The sequence below is a fragment of the Caloenas nicobarica genome, chromosome 3, assembly GCF_036013445.1.
Source record: "Caloenas nicobarica isolate bCalNic1 chromosome 3, bCalNic1.hap1, whole genome shotgun sequence".
Classification (NCBI taxonomy): domain Eukaryota; kingdom Metazoa; phylum Chordata; class Aves; order Columbiformes; family Columbidae; genus Caloenas; species Caloenas nicobarica.
Genome location: NC_088247.1, coordinates 25,050,566 through 25,070,765, shown reverse-complemented (window position 1 = coordinate 25,070,765; position 20,200 = coordinate 25,050,566). Strand labels below are relative to the sequence as shown.

General features: G+C 35.1%; 2 protein-coding genes across 6 annotated transcripts in view; one reads left to right on the top strand and one right to left on the bottom strand.

The window, feature by feature from the left end:
• The window catches only part of MCPH1 (microcephalin 1), a 123,732-nt gene that overhangs the window by 47,670 nt on the left and 55,862 nt on the right, over nucleotides 1–20,200 (bottom strand). The gene's annotated exons all lie outside the window — the stretch shown is intronic.
• Nucleotides 1–20,200, top strand: part of ANGPT2 (angiopoietin 2) — a 39,055-nt gene that overhangs the window by 12,013 nt on the left and 6,842 nt on the right. Inside the window, exons 2-7 of one of the 4 annotated variants that reach the window (XM_065632269.1) lie at nucleotides 7,355–7,510; nucleotides 9,616–9,737; nucleotides 11,489–11,721; nucleotides 13,998–14,125; nucleotides 19,321–19,422; nucleotides 19,942–20,108. In XM_065632269.1, coding sequence (XP_065488341.1) covers nucleotides 7,355–7,510; nucleotides 9,616–9,737; nucleotides 11,489–11,721; nucleotides 13,998–14,125; nucleotides 19,321–19,422; nucleotides 19,942–20,108 — 908 coding nt within the window. Of the gene's footprint in view, nucleotides 1–7,354; nucleotides 7,511–9,615; nucleotides 9,738–11,488; nucleotides 11,722–13,994; nucleotides 14,126–19,320; nucleotides 19,423–19,941; nucleotides 20,109–20,200 lie in introns of all 4 variants that reach the window. The other 3 variants (XM_065632268.1, XM_065632272.1, XM_065632270.1) reach the window with 3 other exon arrangements.

Genomic DNA, 20,200 nt, shown 5'->3' with positions numbered 1-20,200 from the left:
GAGAGAGATGCAGCATATCTTAAAAAAAGAACTATAGCATTTAAAAGGGTAAATTCAGTCCTTCAAAATCAAAAGCTGAAATCAGCAGCTGGTGTGTACTGTCTCAAAGTCTTGAGCATTCAAAAATTGGCAGGCCTTCAGCTCAAATGACTGTCTCTTTCTTGGTAACATCATCATCGAGGCTGCTTCTTTAAGAGAAAAATCTTACAAAAGCTCCATAAACTATATTTAGAAGCTGGTATGTTGCAAAGTTTAAGAATTTCTCAAAATGCTTTCAGTTTCCTTTATCTGTGAAGTTTAATAAAACCTAATGATTTTTCATGCTGAAAGATGCTCTGTGAACACAGCTTTGAAACAGGAGACACCCAGTTTTATAGCTTACAAAAGGGACTAATTGTGTTCCACAGCTTCCTAACTAGTTTGATCCTTGAACTCCGAATCATTCTTCCTTCTGGTTGGAAGTGGAATGCAAGATGACTGCTTCCCTAGAAAGCAATGCTGAGAATGAACTGTGAATGCCTAGCTCTTTTTCGCTTCCCCAATAACATACTTTGAAAAGAGGAATTTGCTTCATATTTCCTCACAAGATTGCCCTATGATTTGCTCCACCACATCATGAGCTATTCTCTAAAATAGTCTGTTCTGTTGAACAAGGAATTCCTAAAAAAAATTAACTTGATATTGTAAGTTGAGATAAAAAAGATAAATGGTTTTATATGTTAAGAAAAATCTGTGACAGATGCAAATTTACTAAAAGTTTTGTAAAGTTTATGTCTATATAAGGCTACATACCCGAAGTCTTTCATGAAAAATGTCATAAGTACCCCCAGCAGCATACTTGATTGTAAGTTTATTTCAGCTGCCTGTTGCTCGGGGGAAAAGGATTACTTTAGATCTGGGATAGCAAGTGTTTATTCAAATGTGGGCTTTTTAGGGTAGAATCTCATCTTTACACCACTCTCAAGAAGTCCTGATTTGATAATCTGATGGTAGCATGCAAGTAAAAATATGACTGAAAACATGTAGGCTTGTCTCCAAAAGGTGTGAATATTCAATGTGTGAAATTATAGCCCAATGGTATGACCTAGTATTTAAGAATTAAATATCTATTGGCAGTATTTGTTATATAAGAAATCTTAATTTTGAATGTTGGTGGCTCGTTGCACATAACGAGGAATATTTATATTCATTTCAGTGAATGGCAGAAGCATCATTGGCTTCTTGTCTTCCTGGCTTCAGTGCTACTGAGCTTTGGCAAAATGCCATTCATGACTCACTCTATTTATTTATTTATTCTTTATTTTTAGACTAATGGGAACTTTATGAATTCCTTCCCTGATTTCTAAGAGAAATACCAGTTAGCTGTGATCTTGAAAAATGGTGATTCAGAATCTTAGACTACTGCCTTAATGAATATCCTTAACTGTTAATGGGAATGGTTAATCACCAAATAATTGATTTTAGTTCTGAAGACATTGTTAAATTTTGATTTTAAGTTATTTCCGTACCCATGTAGAATATTTAGTTTGAATATTTAGTTTCTATTAACAACACTTTTTTGAAATCTCAAGAATATTTTTCATTTGCGATTTTATTTACATCTTCTAAAAAAATGCACTGTAAAATGTATTTGCGTCATATATAGTATAAAGAGCCTATGTCATCCTCCAGGTAACAAACCAAGTGAAAACACATGTGCAGTTAGGAAAGCAATAGTGCAATATCACATGTAGTAAACAAGCTCAGTGTCTGGAATGGTGGGAGCTCAACTCTAAGACAGCCTTTGGGATAGTTTCCACTCTCAAAGTCTCTTCCCTTTTCCTGTGCTTTTTCTAGGTCATCATTTTGATTCTAACTTTTGTAGTTAGTTAAAAACATACAGAAGAAAGTATGATCATGCTGTAATACCTTTTAGTATTAGGTACAAAATCAGTCAAGAACACAGAGTGACAGTCATTCTTCATAAACATTTGTGCAGACAATTAAGGTATTTCATGCATTTAGTTTCATGTTATATTAATGAAATACTTGCTTTTTATTCAAGTAGATTATTGCCAGTGAAGGGGGCATTTTTTTCCTTCTGCTAGAAAGTGTAAATTATAAAAGCATAACAAACAAGATTCCTCCAAATGAGATGTAACCAAATATGATAATAAGTCAGTAAGCTTGCATTTAGTGCATGAACCGAACCATGTCCTGTGTATAATTTACTTTAAAGTATTTACTGTTTTAAGAGTTAGCATTTAAACCTTTAGTATTTTATATACACAATTTTAGCATGAATATTTTCCAATAAATCACAGCTCACTTTCAGCTAGTATCCATTTATAATGTTACCTTTTGTTTGCTGACAGGAAAATGAGATAAGACAAAAATCTTAGCTGGAGGTCTGGACAGGCAGACCTGCTCAATGGGGCATGTAAGAAGCTAATAGCGTAGAGACATCTCAAGCATTTCCATATACATTCCCAAAAGATTTTTTTCCCTCCCTTGAGAAACAACACATAGTCCATTGGGATTTCCTGCCCCAGGGGAAAAAAACCAAAAACACAATTTAAAATGTCTCTTTTCCAGACATGATTGCTTTTTTTTTCCTTCTCCAGTGTACTAATTTTTTCCAAAAGTTACAAGCTACTAAAATTGATAACTGACTTTCAGAAAACATAGAGAAATATTTTATTAAGAGCTGATTTAAAATAGCTTAAGGTCTGATTGATGGGGATTGATGCAATGCCCTTAAAAATATGTTCCCTTAGGTCTGTCAAGATAAATGGATCTTGGAAGGGATAGTGATTCTTCTATTTTTTTACTAACTTTAAGCGGTAGCAACATTGATAGACTGTAAAAACAAGTATGAAAACCTATTTTAAAGAAAACAAAACTGTCTGAAAAAAAATTTTTTTTCAGTATTTTGTCTTCAGAACACCAATACATTGCAGTTATGTAGAAATACAAATATAAACATGGAGAGCCTGGAAATATGGTGCTCTATTCATTACATACATGCACAGTAAGCAGCATGTGTGGTGTATATATGTAGGCAAAATACTTCATATTGCCTATACAAACTGCTGTGATGAAATTGAGACAGCATTCTCTTCTTTTTATAAAGTCTACATGACTCTTCATAGTTATCCATGTTCAGTGGGATCCAAAAAGATAGTCTCATCCCAAGAAAGCCTGCCTAGTGTGCAGACTTCTATTATACTACAAATAAACAATTTACATATTTAGTATTTTAATTTAAAGTGAAGTCTGTTAAAATAGTCTTTGACAAAACTGTATTTTCTGTCTTGATATACAAAACTGTGTCTGTGAATCAGAAATTTAAGGATTCTGTGGTGTATGTGGATGACAATGAGACAGTTGCACCTTAGCACAGAGTTTGAAAAAAAAAAGTTTCAAATTATGCACTCAATTCTACTTAAGATGACTCATGGAGAAACTAGACGTGGCCGCAATCCAAAGAACGCTGCCACTCTGAAACAAGGGAAGGCATCTTAAGACCAAGCTTTACTGTGTTAAAGATAACTCAAAACAGCTAGAGCATAAGAAGCAGGAAGGTCTCACATGTACTCGGAAAAAGTATTCAGAAAGAGAACTGATGAGACCCATCAGTGGTTTTCTTATTTTTCCTCTGTTCTAGTAAAACAGAGCAAAACTGATTATGGATGCTTAAGTTCATTTTCTATCTTGCTCAGTTTTATGTATAAACTAAACATCCTAAGGAACAAAATGCCAGGATGATGACCACAGGTATTGGAATGGGCTGATTAAGTTTCTTTGGTTTAAATTCACAAATATAAGTTTTAACTAAACCACAGGACATTTTTAGGAGGGATGCAAGAACAATAACTCGAAAAGCTTTTGACAGCTTAATACATTGTAGTTTCAATGCCTATTTAAAAAATGCTGTAAATGTATATTTTCTCTTGCTAGGTTTTTTGTTGGATCTACTCCACTTTTGGAAATTCAAAACAAAAATTAGAGGAAAAACACTACAGACATACCATTATGCCTGCGATTTTTTCCATATCTACAGTAAATGACTATGCATGCAATATGTGTTGTAATACAACCTGTTCAATATTTCTGCAAGTTCTTTTGAACTATTTAGTAAAATAATTACTAAGCACAATTAAGGTCTGAATAGAAATAGCTGTTTCTCATGGAAAACTTATGCATATTCTTCAGTTTTCCTCCTTGAAAATTTGAAGAAAGCTAGTTTTAGTTAAACTATTCCATATTTATCAGACTGCTGCTGCCAAAAATGTGAAGGATCTAAAACTTCAAATTAATGGTGGGACAACATTTGGTGTTCACTGCAATTACAGGAAGATAATGATCCTCATTAATTATTTAGAAAATTGTTCTGTAATGTGGACACAAACTATATAACAGTAATCAGGAGGGCTCTTTAAGCAAGAATTGGCAACCCTTCATAAAGGATTAATACCATCTCTGCCAATGGTTAGAAAACAAAAATTTCTTTTAACACATACTCTACATGTTGTCTTTTCTTTCTTGCCAATTTAAAGCTTGCTTAAAAGAAAGCAATCTCAGCTATAAAAGCAATGTTTTGGAATGTGCTCCAATATGTTTGATCTGTCCTCATTCTTTCGGCAACATAACTAAAGTATTTTTGTCAAATTTTATGACTTTATATGATTTGAAGTAATAAAACATGACAACCCCAAATTGATGACCTTAGAGAATTTTGTCTCTCTAAAAGTGCATCACCATAACTATATTACAAACTTGAACTGTGAAATCATTTTTTTCAATTTCCCAGCTGTTTTTCCAATTTAAGCATACTCTAAGAGACGTGCTTTTTCCCATCTGTGCTTTAATGTTTTATATTTACTTTCTTCAAGAATACATGCCAGCCAAAGCCTTACACAAAAAAATAGAATTTCATGAAAAAATCCCACGAAGAATCACTGAAATGCTATCAACTAACTATTCCCCCTTTGAAATCTGAAGGTATTACTACCTCTTTCCTTCTCTGCAATTTTCTTAAGATGGGATTCATTGATCGACTTACTCCCTCAAAAACAGAATTTCTGAAAAAAGATGCATCGTTAATAGTCAGCTATAGGGTTTTGACAATTACTTTGTCCAAAATGTCCATCCTGTAATCAAGGTTAATATATTTAAGGTTAATATATTTAATACATTTAAGTCTTATAGCCATCTATTAATTGAATTAAAAGGAGATTAAGAATTATCTTTCCATTAACTAGCCATGTGGAAAAGGAGAAATCTGGCAGATAATCCCTGCTGCATCTTCCAAATTTGAGCAAAATATTGGAGAAAGCAGACATGCTTTTCAAACAAACTGCCAGGCTTCTGAACTCATGGATGGGGACTGAAGCATTTCATTCCTGTGCCATTCCCTCTTGTCAATGACCCAAGTCATTCTCCCCCGCTCAGAAATTCTGAGTGCGCTACTGCTTATAAAGGAAGGAGGCTCCTTGGCTAGAGCTGATGAATAGTACTCTGCAAAAAAGTGTGTCACAAAGAACTGCGGTCTTGCAAAACGGCTGCTAATCCTCAGTGTTGTTGGTAAGGCTCAGCCTTGGCTGCCTTAAGTGGAGCCTCTGTTGAAAAAGGTCTCTCACCCCCCACCCAGGGAAAGCCCAGGGCCTCGCTTTGCAAGGGCTTGCAATGGGAACATGTTCTGCTCTTGTCAGTGGTCAGTGGGTGATGATGGGAATTTTGGATGAAAGTAGGTATTTTGTTCATCTTTGAAGAAAGATGAAAGTAAGCACCTGCCACTAAAAAAATATAGATATAATTGTTAAAAGTCCTATTTTCTACAGTTTTGCATTTTACAATGCAGAAGGAGGTGAATATAAGGAAAGAAGAATGAGTGTTTATCTTTGTTTGAGTCAGGAAAAGAGATTATACAATGTGTACATGCAGAGAATGCACAAAAGTGAGAGTGGATTAGTGAGTATGAAGGAAAGAATAGAAGGGGTCTATGTAGTCATGTTTTGTAGGACGTTTAAGGAAAAAAAAAAGCATAAGAAGCTCCAAAGCCAGTTACTAAGTCAATATAATTTTGATGCTTCATGTTGCTCTAAATTAGAATAAATGAGACAGATCATGAAACTGCCCATAAATTTTAAAATAAATCCCTTTTGATATTAATATTTCATACTTTCAAGTAAACAGTAATAGCATATGCCCTAGAATGCTTATTGAATGTTTTTAAGTTGAAGAACAGATTTGAAGACAAGCTGTTAAACTGGAGCCAAGACAATATTTCAATGAGTTGGAATACATCGCATGAATGAGATATTATTTGAGAAAAGAGTAGATATCGTAGAGCTTAGATACTTGGCAAAAGCCTTATACTTACAGATATTAAAGACAAATTACAAAAGTGCAGATCTGTGTGTCCAAACAAAACTGCTTTCTAAGGTTGCAAGCATAGTGACAAGGGGTATAAAAATCTGGCACCAGAACCACCAGATGCCTTAAGTTGTAATCACAAGTTTTGCCGCACTGTAATCAGAACAACCTTATGGCTGTGTGTTTCCACTGGGCAACTGCCTAAGCCTACCTTAAAATGTTTACCCTACCTTTAAGCCCTAAAATCCGACTGCCTTTGGATAATCCAGAGGCGTGGAAAGAAAGGCTTCATGAAAGGGTAAATGAATTTTCTCCTTGCTACTAATTTTCTACTTGATTTCCTTGAAAGCAGTGTACTCTGTTATAATATGACTACCAAAAAAAAGCCTTATTAGTTTAGACATAGAAATGGCTTCAGAATCAAGTATTTAAGACAGTTTTTGCATTCCCAAATATTAAGTATTTAAAGTATTTATAGGTTTTCCTACTGTTTCGTGTCTTCATTTGAAATTCTCTCTGACAAAAATGTGCACATAAGAGCATTAAATGACATCTGACCTCTTCTCTGACTTCTAGCCGTGTGATGAAATATGCTTTTGAAAATATTTAAGTCTAGATACAGGAAGATGACTAAACTCCTAAGCTTTTGTCTTCTAAAAAATTCCCATCACTGCTGAAGCTGGTGAAGCTCCTCTGGTGGTTCCAATGGTGGGAGCACTGAGGCTTCCAAGCGCCCGCCAGCGTTCTCACCGCTGCGCCTTCTGCTTACCTCCTGCAAATCTCTGTTCCTGCCTTTAGACCACGGGTGGCCACGCATTCCTTGTCATATTTGCCCTTCCTCTCACAGAGCTTAACATTGGGAAACTTTGCAGAAATGCGTAACAGACAAGGACAAGGAACAAATTTGTTTAGCGAGCAGCCAGCAGGCTTACTGTCCTACCCCCCGCTCCAACATTTAAAGAATGCAACTATCTTCTCTCTTTCCTTTCCCATGTAGCTTGAGAATTACATCCAAGACAGTATGAAGAAAGAAATGGTAGAGATCCAGCAAACTGCAGTGCAGAACCAGACTGCAGTAATGATTGAAATAGGCACAAACTTACTAAATCAAACAGCTGAACAGACCCGCAAATTAACAGATGTTGAAGCACAAGTAAGTAATGAATTTCAAACTAAAAATGCTTCTACTTCGCAAACACCTACAACTATACATATTCAACAATTAGAAGTCAATCATTCTAATCAACAGCTCTACGCAGCTTAAGGAAATACTAGTATTTGGTTCCATTCATTGTTCCATCTCAAGCTCACTGTTGTCACTTGAAAGCATTCCATTACAGCAGCATTTGAAGTATCTCCAGCGAGACAATTGTTACATTCATCTTTAAAGATAATGTACTTAAAACTACTATACTATATGCAAGCATCAGTTGGGTACTAGTATGCTTTTGTACAGGCCTTGTTGTGTATCTCTGTTGATTATTCACCTTTCACCACCAGATCTTAGCTACAAGAGTTCCTTCAAACTGCCTTTGTTCTATTTACCAGGACAATTCCTTTTTTACATCTAAATTTTCTTTTGTATTTTTTAAAACTTCTTATCAAGAAAAATGCTTCTTTTTATGAATATTTTCACAGATACTATAGGTACGTAGCAGCTAATTTCCAGCACAATGCACTATGTTACTGTTATTTAACAGAAGGATAAATAAACGACTCAGAGATGGATCAAGAAAAAAGGAATTAGGATGAGGCTACTAGGAAAGTATATTCACATAGCAGTAAACTTGGCTGCTGTACATATTGTTCTCTAATTTATTTCAAACAAAAAAAAGGGTTTATCTTTAATTATTGCTTTAATTGAAAAGCATTAACTACAATAAGACCTTCTGTGAAATAGAACACAGTTTTTAATATGTTGTAAGGACAAGTCCAATCAATGTAGAATGGTATGTATTTGTAGTTTTGCTAACATGGTAGGAAGACTCAGATATGTAATTACTAAAACAAATAATGAATATTGCGTGCAGCACAGAACATTTTATATAATGCAAATTGCATGCAAACCTAAAATCCTTGTTAGACATTTTACTATCTGTAGAATTCATCCAATGAATTAAATTACATTTTTTAATCTAAAACAAGCTTTGTGAACTCTTTGATTAACTGATAGTTCATAGCTCACAGGCATACTGAATTCAACTTTCTCGTTATGCAGGAGCCCAGTGTTTTGCACATGTTGAGAGAATGTGTTTATTAATTCACAGTAACATCTTTATGGAAATTATTCAATTATTTTCTGCTCAGAGGAAGAAAATCATCACTGTAACTTTCCTTCTCCGCTTGAAATTACTGGTGACTGGGTTAAGGGCTTAATTAGCAACATAAGGAAATTAACCAAACAATTGCTCTCTCAAGGACACTTACTTTTGGCAATAGGTTTCAATTACACTGAAGTGTGAAATCATGTCCTGAATGACTGTTTAACATGAAGGACATGAGTAATCAATTCTTCCTGCCAAGGAAAGCCAAATTCTGCTGGATTAAAAAAAGCTGTTCTAAAACAATGAAAAAATATTTCTAGAAAACATGCCTAAAAGTAATGCAATCCGATACAAACTGAAAAGTATCTTCCATATTTCCTAATATCTGCATTTCTTCATTTAATGATGCAAATAAATGTAGACAGTAAACAATATGTATAGAAAAGCTAACACTAAAATGCAAGGAATGAATCAACAGAAGTGTGGTTCACATGATAAACACTGTAAAATACAATTTGGGATTAAGGAAAATAGCTAAGAGGAAACTGTCTAGTGATTTCAGGACTGGGCCAAGATTTCAACCAGTGAGAGATAAGCAAAGTACTTTCTTTCTACACCAGACTGAGAAAACAACTCAATTTAAATTATTCTCTGAACAACCACCATAATAGTTCCAGTAATGGAATAAGAATATCATAACAGAGGGCAAGGTATGACAGCAAAACTAAAATACACAGTAGCGCTCAGCCATGGATCCAAAACGTAGCATACTACAGAAATATTCTCAATGATATATGGTAGTGTAATAAAAAAATAGTGTAACTCTGTGTTCTTCTTCATTCTAATTCTATGAGCATTATTGCTCAAATTAAGTGTTCAAAAATATTTTTTAATTATAGGCTTAGAGATTTGCATGATTTCAGAACATAAATAAATTACAATTTATTTAAAAGAAGAGTCTTGATTTTCAAATATTTTTATAAATTTTATTTAGGTATTAAACCAGACAACCAGACTTGAACTTCAGCTTTTGGAACACTCTCTTTCAACAAACAAACTAGAAAGACAGATTTCAGATCAGACCAACGAGATAACTAAATTACAAGAAAAAAACAGGTAAGTTTATTGCTATTCCCTGAAGCGACCTTCTAATGGGTTTAGGGACAAATGTACTCAAGTAAAAAAATAAGGCCTTGTACAGAAGCTCCACGCACCCAGCTGTGCTCATTACAAAGGTCATATATTATTGAAGTCCTAGAGAATCATGCAGGTTTATTCTTCTTGTGTTCTGTTTATATATAATTCTTCACTATCTAAAGCTTACCTTTTTATGAGGAGCTTAAGGTTCTTAAGCACTTCTCAGTACTTCAGTTGTAGCCAATTCATATTCTTCTTTAGACTTATCCAGATGAAGTTATGGGTTATGTAGCCTGACTCAAGCTAAGCCAGCGCAACCACATCTCTAAAATTTTATTGCCATGTAGTACACAGCTATCCTAATACACAATCATGTCATTCCCACAGTTTTTTCTGACATGGTGAGAAAAGTCAAATACTACTCATATTCAATGTTCCTTACTAATCAATCTTTAGAAATTCAGACTGATCACCAACTGTTACTCCTGTCCATTTCTGTACTCAGCTGTTGGCCAAAGGCTCATAGCTTTTTTCCAGCTAGTTTCATTTTCCTATCACCAGGGTCTTATTTTACTTTTGGCAATAAATAGTTTACAGAGAAATCTAAAAGCAGCAATAACAGTAAATTTTCTCCTTCAAAGCCATGTTTTTCAATGACAACCATATGTGCAAAGTGCTTTTTATTTTAAAAGAATTAGCTTTAAAAGAAAGGAGACATGTTTTGACATTTTTGTTCACTACTCTACTGCGTTTATATATGCTCCCTAAAGGTCTTATCTGCCAGCTTAATAAAAACAAGCATCCTTATCAAATGGAAAGCAAAGTAAATACTGAATTTTAAAATGTCACTCTTTTTTTTTTTTGTGTTGGAACTCAGCAGCAGATTTTAGCTTACCTTTGTAAAACCCACATACACATAAAAGCATTATTTCTCACCTAACAAAAGATGATATGACATTGAGCTAATCTGCTTGGAACATAAGGTTCAGGATTTTTTTCAGTAACAGTAATGGATTTTAGGTGAGCTTCTCCCTTCCAGCCACACATCGTTTAACATCAGCTTTCTCAGAGTCTGCATCAGAACAATTACCAATGAAATAATTTTCCAGCCAGTTACCTACTCATGCCAGGTCCAGAACTGGAGATGGGTAACACAACTTCAAGAAACTTTTTGCATGTTTCCCTGTCTTAAAACCGCAACTTTTATTTAAATATGTATTTGATTATAATTACAGGTCATTCAAAAAGTTCATAGGTTCATCTTTAAACAAGTTTCATTTTTAATAGGGTAAAAACATCACATCTTTCACTATTATGCCTAACCTGTGAGAGAATGGTACGCCAGACACCTTATAGTAATAAGTAATGGTTACTTTGGGTTTACATCCATTTTATACTCCCTGTACTTCTAGCATTACTATCCCTTTTTTAAGGTCCCAACTATACCTTTCCTTTCACAATGTTGAATTATCAAAAACCCCATTGTTACACTTTAAAAGCCTGCAATACAGACTATACTCGATAATATTGTTTATTAATGTACTAATTAGTTGTATAATAAAGCACCTATATCAAACCAAACTCAGCTTTCATTTAGCTTTCTACTGCATGCACAGCATCACGAATGAAGTTGAGTACTTATGAAGAAAGAAAATTCTGCAACAGGCTTGATTCTCTTTACATGAGCCCACAGTTGCTTTTTGAGAGCCTAACTGTAATCTTTTATTTAGCATTCTAGAAAAAAGAGTTCTTGAGATGGAAGACAAGCACACACTTCAGCTGAAGTCAATAAAAGATGAAAAAGATCAGCTTCAAGTCCTAGTAGCCAGACAGAATTCTATTATAGAAGAACTAGAAAAGCAGTTAGTTACAGCTACAGTAAACAACTCAGTACTACAAAAACAGCAACATGATCTGATGGAGACTGTTCATAACTTGCTTACTATGATATCTACACCAAACTGTAAGTAAAAGCAGACATGCTTATATCATTTGAGTGACATTCCCTAAGTTGTGTACATTATTACCTCTAAAGTCTTACTACCAGTTTCCTCACACTTCTGCTTCTCAAAAAGCATTTTTTTTCCATTTAAATTCTACATCTGAGTTAACCAACCTATTTTTAGGGGTGGGGGGAACAACCACCACATTTATGCGGTTTCTTTTCAACATTTTGCTCATCTTCTGTGGTTTCGGTTGGTTTGCCTGCCCATTTCTCCAGTGGTTCAACAAAATCCAGAGATGCCAAGTGTGATTTGTCTCACATGGCATTTACTCGTCTGGCAATACCCACTCCCTTGACCACATAGGCTGCATGATGTAGATTCTCTTCCTGGCTCACAAAGGTTACTTCTGCCACTTCTCATTTCTTGATGCACACAGAGTCGATCAAAGAAAGGACAAATTATAGTGGCTATTAAAGGCAAAGAAATCAGTACTGGCTCAGTTTTTATATGCCCCAAACAGAAAGCACCAGTCCAGGGCAGCAAGTAGTCCCTAAAGTCCTCCAGTCTTTCACTGAAGCTTCCCTGTTCATCCTAAAAATCCCTCAGCCTAGCAAATTTTACAGGCAATAATCTCACCCCTCGATGCCTGACAGCCCTGCAACAAATCATAGCCACCAAGCATAGCTTCCAAATTTATGCTTATTCATATGCTCCATAAAAAACCCACACAAACCATAAACTGAAAGTTATGGCTAAACAAATGAACAAATTTCTTCACTTGAATTTCGTGTCTGATACCAAACTTCGAGAAATTAAGAAGGTATAGCTGTTCTATTAATATCTAAAACAGTAAAGAATCTGACATGTTTGCCTCTCAGGTTCTCAGGGCTGGAAACACATGAGCATATAGAACCTCTAAAAAAACGATTTAAAATTAAATACTAGGAAAAATTAAAAATAGTTGTCATTACATCTTAAAAGACAGTATAGATGGACTATGCTACGTCACTGTAAGTTGGATCACAAAAAAGGAAAAGTGCGTTCATAAGTCCTTGCTTTCAGTAGTGTCCTAAGTAATACGATGTTGTAGGTTTTTCCAAACAAAGTAAATCCCAAGTTTTTCGTCTGAATAACTGACACTGTCCCCTTAAATACCATTACCAAGGCTGTACATGTTCCTGCTGATGTTATCTGCTATGCTAGTGCACAAATAAGTAAACAAGTCAAAGTCATGTTGGCTACAACACTGTTAAACCCAGAGTGGAAAAAATAATGAATGTTTGCCAAAAAGACAAAATTAGCAGGGAAAGCTTCTAAGACCATATACAAACAAAGGAGTGTGGAAAAGCAATTAAAACACTGAACGTGTTATTTTTATATTTAAGGCGAAGCATGTAAACAGGTAAATAATGAATAAGCAAGCTAAAAAGAACATAATAAGCAACTGTAATACAAGCATGATTTATATAGCACCTAAAACTTTGTACTAGCTGGCTGTGCTTGTTAGATTAAATTAAAAGGGAAAATACACAGAACCAACCCCAAAAGGGTCAAATATGAAATATCAGTCAGCAGGCGAAATGCCAGGAAATTCCAGCCTCCATAGTTAATAAAGAACTGAACAAGAAGATGAGCCTTAGATTGTTCTGTAAAATAAGGAGGCTTAGGCATATTACAATGTATTTTTTACACAAATGAATTCCAGAAGGGATGTTTCTTTAGTGGGCTGGGCTGAGCTACCAGGGTTTTGCTTGGGACATATAAAGTGGCCCCTGCTCAGCACAGGGGCAGAAAAACTAGCTAAAACTTTGTAAGAGTAGTTATTCCAGTCAGCTGTATATAAAAGATTTCATAACTCTTATGTTATATTTCACAATATTAGAGTACTGGACAAAGGCCGTCATTAATATAATCAGCTGCTGGTGAGGTATGTTTGTAACAGTAGGTAATGTGGGCAGAGGTTGTGATGCATGTAGGAGTCCAGCAAAGGCAATGACTGGAAGCAGAAACTGTTCAGCTGATGAGATGCTGTGTCCTAGGGTTTTTTTATTCAACATATTCGTAAGTGTCAGGACTTTGCAACCTATCAAGCAGCCACGCTCATCAGAATAACATCTCTAAATAATATAAAGTAATAACACACATAATTAATACTTCGATCTGTCATTTCTTCCAGGACCAGGCATATTTTTTGGAACTGCAAAGCTTTAAGCTGATTAGATTATTAACTGCTTCTTAGTAACTTTTATTAATCTCCTCTTAATGCCTTCAATTTCTATTGTATTTTTAGCAGCTAAGAACAACTTCATCGCTAAAGAGGAGCAAATCAGCTTCAAAGACTGTGCCGAAGCTTTCAAATCTGGACTGACAACAAGTGGAATCTACACCTTAACAGTTCCAAACACTGCACAAGAAAAGAAGGTAAGATGGCTGTGAAGTGCTACCTAGGCATACCGTCTGTTAAAAAGTTATTTGATCTCGTAAATATGCTACTTTAAAGGCTAGTTAATGGTGAAGTTTATTCCTTACCATGCTTTTTATAAGCATTTCATCACTTATAGATCTGGCTGTCTCACAGGAAGAAGTCCTTTAGGTGAAATCTTGGCTCTGTTGAAATGAATGAGCAATTTGTTGTTCACTTCAGTGTGCCAAAATTTCATTCTTGCTTTCCACATAATTAATGCAATTAAAGCAATATAGTACTGTAATTTCTTTATAAAATCTCCAACACAATTGCTCTGCATGATCAGCAATCTCCTGTCTCCTCTAACTTATTAGGTCTTTCATATGTCCAAGTCCCTTCAGGTGGCAAAAAGTGGTAATATCAGGGGCATGGAAGAGTACTCATGGATGTGTACTCATGTAAGCAATCTACTGGTACTGGACTCATGTATGGGTTCCAATTCTTTGTTATGCAGAGTTTTAAGAGCATTTGTGTAACAATTAGATTAGCAATTAGATCAGCACAACTGACACTGGGTATCAGAGAGGAATTTCCTGGAAAGCACTGCTCTGATTTAAATAAAAAGTGAGAGTTTACAGTGTTTTCAGTATATCAATTTAAATTCACCTGTGGATTTTTTCCCCTACTTGTTTAACTGAAATGAACTTCAATGTCAATTTAAGTTAAAGCAATACCCCATACCTCTATGGAAGAGACCTCAAGCTAAAAATGGCACTCAGAGAATGAAACATTGGATGCCTGACAGAGATGCTCCATCTACTGAAGTAAATAAAATGATAAAGCTTCAGATAGTATAATTCAGTTGAAACAATCAGTAAAACCTGAAAGGGAGAAAAGTTCCAGGTGGACTGGGAGGATAAAGAACCAAAATCTGCAGTGAGCATTCTGAGGAGCAGGGCTCAAATGATGAATGTTTGTTTCCAACTTTTCAGACACAGCAGGCTGAGGAGGCTAAGGGACATTTGAATATAGACAAAACCGCTTAATGTATTTCCTAGACAAACACTATATAACTTTCTAATGTTTTTATTTTATAATTTTATATTGTAGATGTTTCATTACAATAAAATGAAGTCTTTTATGGAATTCCTAAGGCTCTATTATATCAGAACTACTTGGGAAAAAACCCCACAACCTAACAGAAAATGTACAAAAAGAAACAAAAATGAGGGCACATGTGGAAAAGCAATAGGTAAAACTGTGACAGAGAAAGTATGGTTTTTTTCCAGGTTTGACAGAAAAGGTTTAGAAATTAAGTTCACCAGTGACTGGTCTTTGAAGTGCCAGAACTTCATCTAGCCCAAGCAGACTTTGATCTTTACCCTTACAAAGCTCTCAACTAAAGGAAATAAGCAATTTGTTTGGGTAAGATCTATAAAATACAATACATAAAACCTGCAATTTTTGCAGATGTCATCTAGAGATGATATATTTTTTTCTTGGGGAAGAAAAAAAAGAGGCTGGTTTTCCTTTTGAGTAGTCTGGTCTATATTCAATACATCTGTTTTCTGAGAAAAACAGTTATATAAGGTGCAATAAAGTGTTTTAATACACATGAAGCAGAATGGTATTTAAATAGCATAGATATCTACAATCACTATTTTAAATGCTTAAGGAGATGCAAGCTACTGCATCTCTAAAGTAATAAATTGCAGCAGTCTCTGTTAGACATCTCAGGAAGGGTTACATTCCTTGAATCTCTTAATATCACTTGTCTCAAGTGCTTACCTTTCATTTTAATTTTACTATCATATATATTATATAGAGTACACATTTTTTTCTAAAAGGAAACACAAGTGCATTCCATATGACAGAATGAAAAATTGTCATAAACTCTGACACTGCATTTTCAAAGCCATAAATGTTAAGGCAATTTATGTGATATGAGAAGTCAGAATAATGCACATTTCTACAAAACTGAGACCTACCAAAATATTATATCCCTGAAACAAAAGTACAATTGCAAATTTGTTTTACGTTTGAACACTTTACAGAAATACCCATTTTAAGAACTGACTAGGTTAAAAAAGTAATTAAAGTGTAAAAATGTAATTAAATTAGTAATTCATTTAATAATACAAAAGAATTTTAGTCTTATTCTGCCCACTGCAGATAGAACACAAAAGACACCTAGAAAGACAGTGACAGTTTTGCTTACTATATGACATGAAAAATAAGAGACTAAAACATTTTAATCTGATGCAAGTTTTTTATACAAATACGAATGCATAAGAGGAGTTGTCAAGGGAAGTGAAGGTTTAGGGATAATCGACACGTTACACCATTGTCAACTGTTTATGATGTGGATGACCACTCGGACCAGGAAACAGAATGACCTTTTTTATTTGCCAAAAGTGCTGCACTACTGTTTATGTTTTTGTCTTTTCCTCTTGTAACACCTTCTGACCTCCCAACAGGCTTATAAACAACTTCTGTGTAATCTGTAACCGACCCCACTTTACTAGTTTGTCTCCCATCATAATCCAAACTAAAGAATTGCATACGAGAGCTGTGAGGAAAACAATTAGTTCATTCCATTAATATTTTCAAGCTTTCAAGCTTTCCTGTTCTGCACCAGGACAAAAGCTAAGTCCTTTCAAAAACACTGAGGAAAAACAGCCAAAGACTGCTGACGTAAGGAAAAATGGCAAACCCACAAAAAGTCAACAGCTTCATGTTTACAGCAGTTATCTGAACCAATTAACCTCCTGGTCTTAACCAGGCAGAATAGTTGAGTCTGGATGACCCTAATATATTAGCTCAGCCATTATCACAACTATTACCAGCACATTACCTCAAAATTTAAATGACTTGCTGAAGCAGTGTCCGAGCTCTTCTCCATTTCTACTTCTGTTGAGCTGAATTTTCATCCCAGAATTGACACACATTCCAAGCCAAGGCCCTTTTAACCAAAACTTTATTGCAGAAAGTGATTTGGGCAAGTTTGAATTTACCAATGAAAAAGGTTTTGCATAACTTTCCTAAAAAGCGGTCATTCAAACAACTAGCTAGAGATTTCAAAAGGAGCTCATGCCATTGACCGTATGTCTAAAATACACATACACAAATTGTTTCCAACCCCAAGCATTAGGAAAGAGCATATGTGTAGCTTCCCGATACAATAAGAGGTCAGATGAGGGATTTTTTGTGAATTTCAGGAGTGTCGTCATCTGTCTCTTTCACTGGTAACTGGTACTAGGTTAAATTACCTTATAAACCACATGTGTAGTTATTTTTTTCCAGAACAAGGAAACTAAGACTGCAGTTCTTATCTAGTCACATCTCTAGGAGCTAAGGATAGCAGAACACAAAATCATTGAGCATCATGACTCAAAAAAGTGTTCAGACAACAGCCAAAAGTGATGCAAAGAGAAACTGCACAGAGGCGGCAACCGCACTTGCTTTGGTATAAAAACTGTAGTGGATCTTCATCCTAATAGCTCAGCCAGAGCCTTACCACTCAGAAAGTAGGTCTAAAAACACACCTCAAGTATCCTAAGGTACAAGAAAAAAAGATACTTGTTCTGAAAGTCAACTTACTAGACAGTGAAGGCATCAAATTGATGGTTCACAGCTTACGTGCTTATAATCTTTGGAAAAGGGGCCACTTCTGGTTACACGTACCTTACGGCATTTTCAAAAATACAGTGCTGATCTTTAGCTGAAGGTGAAAAATATAAAGAGCTGACCTTAGCTCTCCCAGTGCTACAGCTGCTAGAACTGTAAGTACTGAAGCAGTTCACAAGATAAATTGAATATTCCCCCTGACAGTTTATTGTAATTTGAGAGGCTAATCTCTTTATTCTTTTTGGCATCTGTTTGAAGACTCCTGCTGCCTGCCTAATCTTGGTATCTATTTTTACTAGTTTTATGAAATGTTACATTTCTTCCTTTTGAATATAAGACCTAGGCTAGGCTGAAAGGTCAGAAGAGTTCTGTTCTAGTAACGAGTGTTACAGAGAGCCTCATATGCATATCATTTTACTGGAGAATAGAGATTTTTTTTTTTTTAAAGAAGTTCTAGTTCAAATAAATGCCTCCTCTCCCCTCATGTTTCACATACATCATGAAGAAATTGTTCCCTCTGCAGACTAACACAGCGATTTACTGTGTTTATTTTAAACTAAGCAAATCCTTTCCTTAATCTTAATTTTACTGAATAGGCTATCTCCATCCTTAAAATTACTTATGAATATACACCATTCACTTAAGTATCTTTAGTTAAAAGTAATAAAAATACATCAACTTATTTCATTCATTATTTTCTGTAATCTTTACTGCCATTTTTCTTAATTGACTTTATTCTTTCCCAAATTAAAAATGAAGTGTATATGTAAATTTGAAGTTCCGAGTTTTATAGTAAATATTTTCATCTTGTTTAGTCAGAGAATTGATTTCTAGGGAAATGATCTGGAAAGCAAAGGAATCACTCCATGAGCAAAGCTGAGTATGTGAGGCCTTGAAAGACAGAGTTCTGGATTGCCAGTCAAGTCTGAAAGCAAAATGTTTCACTGTATGATGCTTATTTGATAGGTGGCAAAATAATTTTCACTTTTTAACTAGTTCAAGGGGGCAAGTGCACAACCACAAAGTACAGCAGTTAGACACTATACACTGAAATCTCAAATAGTAATAATCTTCTCATCTTTTAAAACAGTTACTATGACACTAGAAGGAGATGATGTGACCAGTACATTCCCTTTGCCTGTGCCATGCTTTCCACCCAAGAAAGAAAAGGATTTCCCTTTCCAGGGGCATAAAACTGGCATCTTTTAGAAGCACTTAGAGATGGCTGACATGAAATTTTTTGGTGTGGAAAAATTATAATCCCAAATTTACACAAACTTTATGAAATTGCTACTGATAGGAAAAATCTATATGAGATTTTTATGGACTTCTTCAACTTCTTATGTTTTTCAGTTCCTACTAAATTGCTTCTCCCTTTGGGAACAAATTTGCAGTGCCTCAGTGCTGCACAACCACAACTGATTTGTATGAAAGCTATGAAAACCACAATTTTTAGTTTAACAGACATTTTGCATTTGTACACTTTAAAACTTGCCCCTACACAGAATTATGTAAAGTGCATGCTTTGTATTCTTGTTTCCATGTGACTTCATGCACTTAAGCTGTTCCATGCTTACTCTGGTAGGCCTACTGTGACATGGAAACTGGTGGAGGAGGTTGGACGGTCATTCAGAGACGGGAAGATGGCAGCGTGGACTTTCACCGGACATGGAAAGAGTACAAGATGGTACACAATATTTTCTGAAGCCGTAATATTATTTGTTGTTATTATCTGAGATCCGATACAATAAAGTGATATTAATAGCATCCTTAGAATGTAAGCAGGTTTTAGAAGTCATCTTTGTCCTTAGATGTTAATTTAGAAAATGTCAGAGTAGTAGAAGTTGTTTGCCTAAGCAGACTTGCAAGTGTGATGTTTGTTTTTAAAGAGGAACCTCACTTTTCTTTAATCAACTGTCCCATGATATGTCCACATTTTTGGAGTTATTTATATTTGTGTTTCTAGTGGCAACAGTAGGAACTGCTCCAAATCTACTAAATAATATTGATTCACTATTTCAGATTCCAGAGTCTGTCTTTGCTGAAATTAGCTTTTTGAAATATTACAGATGTATAACCCTCACAGACACAGTAAAATTCGTAGTTGACAGACTGAAAACTATTAAACTTAAAAACTGATAAAGTGATCATTTCAAACTTGAAGAAAAAACCAAAAAGTTATTTAAATATACAACTTGAATTACAGGGATTTGGCGATCCTGCTGGGGAGTACTGGCTGGGAAATGAGTTTGTTTCTCAGCTGACTAATCAGAAGCGTTACATTCTCAAAATACACCTGAAAGACTGGGAAGGAAATGAGGCATATTCATTATATGACCACTTCTCTCTAGCAAGTGAAGAACTAAAATACAGGTAAGCAGAAAAATCAGATCTGAATAAAAAACTATGTAGTAATAACCATTCTAGACTGTGGAGATGCATGACCTTCTTTCATATGAAGTATG